This window comes from Aplysia californica, unplaced genomic scaffold (genome assembly GCF_000002075.1).
Source record: "Aplysia californica isolate F4 #8 unplaced genomic scaffold, AplCal3.0 scaffold01765, whole genome shotgun sequence".
NCBI classification, from domain to species: domain Eukaryota; kingdom Metazoa; phylum Mollusca; class Gastropoda; order Aplysiida; family Aplysiidae; genus Aplysia; species Aplysia californica.
This window is the reverse complement of record NW_004799035.1, coordinates 13,429-16,396: the sequence shown is the minus strand read 5'-3', so window position 1 is coordinate 16,396 and position 2,968 is coordinate 13,429. Positions and strand designations below refer to the sequence as shown.

General features: G+C 44.5%; 1 protein-coding gene across 1 annotated transcript in view; it reads right to left on the bottom strand.

Annotated features, from left to right (window-relative positions):
- Positions 1-71: 71 nt before the first annotated feature.
- LOC106013998 overlaps positions 72-2,968 on the bottom strand; it is a gene marked incomplete at its 5' end in the record, with an annotated part of 7,822 nt that continues 4,925 nt past the window's right edge. Inside the window, 2 exon segments of the mRNA XM_013090978.2 lie at positions 72-330; positions 2,714-2,811. Of these exon segments, the coding sequence (XP_012946432.1) occupies positions 112-330; positions 2,714-2,811 (317 nt within the window).

Below are 2,968 nucleotides of genomic sequence, written 5' to 3'. Positions count from 1 at the left end.
CCATTTTTAATTACAGTGAAAACAGTTCATAACAAAGAGTGAGCTTAAGAAGATGTCACATTTTCACTGTTTAAAAAAAAATGGAGATAAGACAAGACGAAAGCACTGAGGTCACGGTTCGTGAACGCATGGAACAACCAACCACCAAAGACAGAAGAGTTCCCCATGCAGCAGACGTGAGAAAGAGTTGTCGTGAAGTACCAGATGTTTGACTTTGGCTAGTTCCTGCGTGGTGAGACCGGCAAACTCCTCCGTCTCCTCCTCCTTCTTAAAATACTTGGCCCTGTACTCGTCTGCCGCTGACAGTTGCTTCTGGAGATCCTGGTTCTCCTGAAAGTCACCGCCCATACAGTCAGACAGACGGACAGACACACGGACATACAGTCAGACAGACGGACATACAGTCAGACAGACGGACACACGGACATACAGTCAGACAGACGGACAGACACACGGACATACAGTCAGACAGACAGATGGACATACAATCAGATAGACGGACACACGGACATACACACGGACATACAGTCAGACAGACAGTCAGACAGACGGACATACATTCAGACAGACGGACATACAGTCAGACAAACAGACAGACAAACGGACAGACAGTCAGACAGATGGACATACAGTCAGACAGACATACAGTCAGACAAACGGACACACGGACAAACACACGGACATACAGTCAGACAGACAGTCAGACAGACAGACAGACACATAGACACACAGTCAGACAGACAGACAGACACACGGACAGACACACGGACAGACACACAGACACACAGACAGACACACAGACAGACACACCGACAGACAAACAGACAGATACACAGACACACAGACAGACACACAGACAGACACACTGACACATGGACAGACACACAGACAGACACACAGATGGACAGAGAGACAGACACACAGACAGACACACACACATACAGTCAGACACACGGACAGACACACAGACACATGGACAGACAAACAGACAGACACACGGACAGTCACACAGACAGACACACGGACAGACACACAGACAGACACAAAGACTCACAGACAGACACACAGACAGACACACAGTCAGACACACGGACAGACACACAAACAGACACACAGACACACAGACAGACACACAGACAGACACACAGACATACAGTCAGACGCACAGACATACAGTCAGACACACAGACAGACACACAGACATACAGTCAGACACACAGACATACAGTCAGACACACAGACAGACACACAGACATACAGTCAGACACACAGACAGACACACAGACATACAGTCAGACACACAGAATGTCAGGAACGTGGAACTTCCCAGACGTTGGGGAACAGGGTCATTACCACCAGACACTCCCAGCTTCTGACCGGGTTTTACAGCACTTGCAACACAATAAGGTCATATAAGTGCCGAAGATTAGGGGTGTTACAAGAGAGTAACATACACAAAAAATAAGGAGAAGAGATAAAGACGATAGATGTTTGATAGGAAAAAAGGAGCAGACCACACCAGAGCATCCGCCAACTACCCACTAATGGGGTTTAAAGAGGTCAGTGGAGTTCAGCCTCATTCAGACTAATGTGAAAACATGTGCAAGGGGACCATGAGAGGTTAATAAGAACAGAGGAATACAAACTGGAATATTCACGACACAAACAATCCCCCGGGCACCCCAACTAAACACAAACACAGCAAAAGAAACATGATCAGTGAGAATACTTGAGATCTACAGTCAACTAGAAACACGATCAGTGAGAATACTTGAGATCTACAGTCAACTAGAAACACGATCAGTGAGAATACTTGAGATCTACAGTCAACTAGAAACACGATCAGTGAGAATACTTGAGATCTACAGTCAACTACAAACATGTAGAAATATTTAGATTCTAGAAACATGTAGTAACATGTAGAAACATGTAGAAACATCTAGAAACATCTAGAAATATCTAGAAAAAGGTAGAAACATCTAGAAATATCTAGAAACATGAAGAAACATCCAGCAATATCTAGAAAAAGGTAGAAACATCTAGAAATATCTAGAAACATGTAGAAACATCTAGAAACATGAAGAAACATGTAGAAATATCTAGAAACATCTAGAAACAACACACAAACACAGCAAAAGAACTATGATCAGTGAAAACACTAGAGGTCAACAGTCAGACACACCAGGCTGGCCTATACAAATGGTGGGAACACTAGAGGTCAACAGTCAGACACACCAGAGGTCAACAGTCAGACACACTAGAGGTCAACAGTCAGACACACCAGGCTGGCCTATACAAATGGTGGGAACACTAGAGGTCAACAGTCAGACACACCAGAGGTCAACAGTCAGACACACCAGAGGTCAACAGTCAGACACACTAGAGGTCAACAGTCAGACACACTAGAGGTCAACAGTCAGACACACTAAAGGTCAACAGTCAGACACACTAGAGGTCAACAGTCAGACACACCAGGCTGGCCTATACAGATGGTGGGAATACGCAGAGGGAGAAAAAAAAACCCATACTAAAGTGTCAGGACAAAGCGACCTTCTGGGAGGCATTACACCGCATCAAACAGGCAATGGGAAGCCATGTTGCCAAACACAACGTCCCCCCCCCCCCAAGACACACACAGACACAGACACACACACACACACACACAGACACACACACACACAGTATCGGAGACAGCGCGGCTAACGGCCTTCACCTTGTCCAGTTTGATCTTCTCCTCCTGGTACCCCTGGATCAGTTTGTCTCGATACTTCTCAAACTCCGCCTTCTGATCCTGGAGCTTCTGATTGGTCACTGTGGGAGGAAGCCGTTCCAGAAAGAGAACATGAATAACAGTAACAATAACAATAATAGTAATAATAATAGTAATAGCAATAATAATAGTAACAATAATAGTAAAAGTAATGGTAATAATAATAGTAGTAATAATAGTTATAGTAATAACAATAAT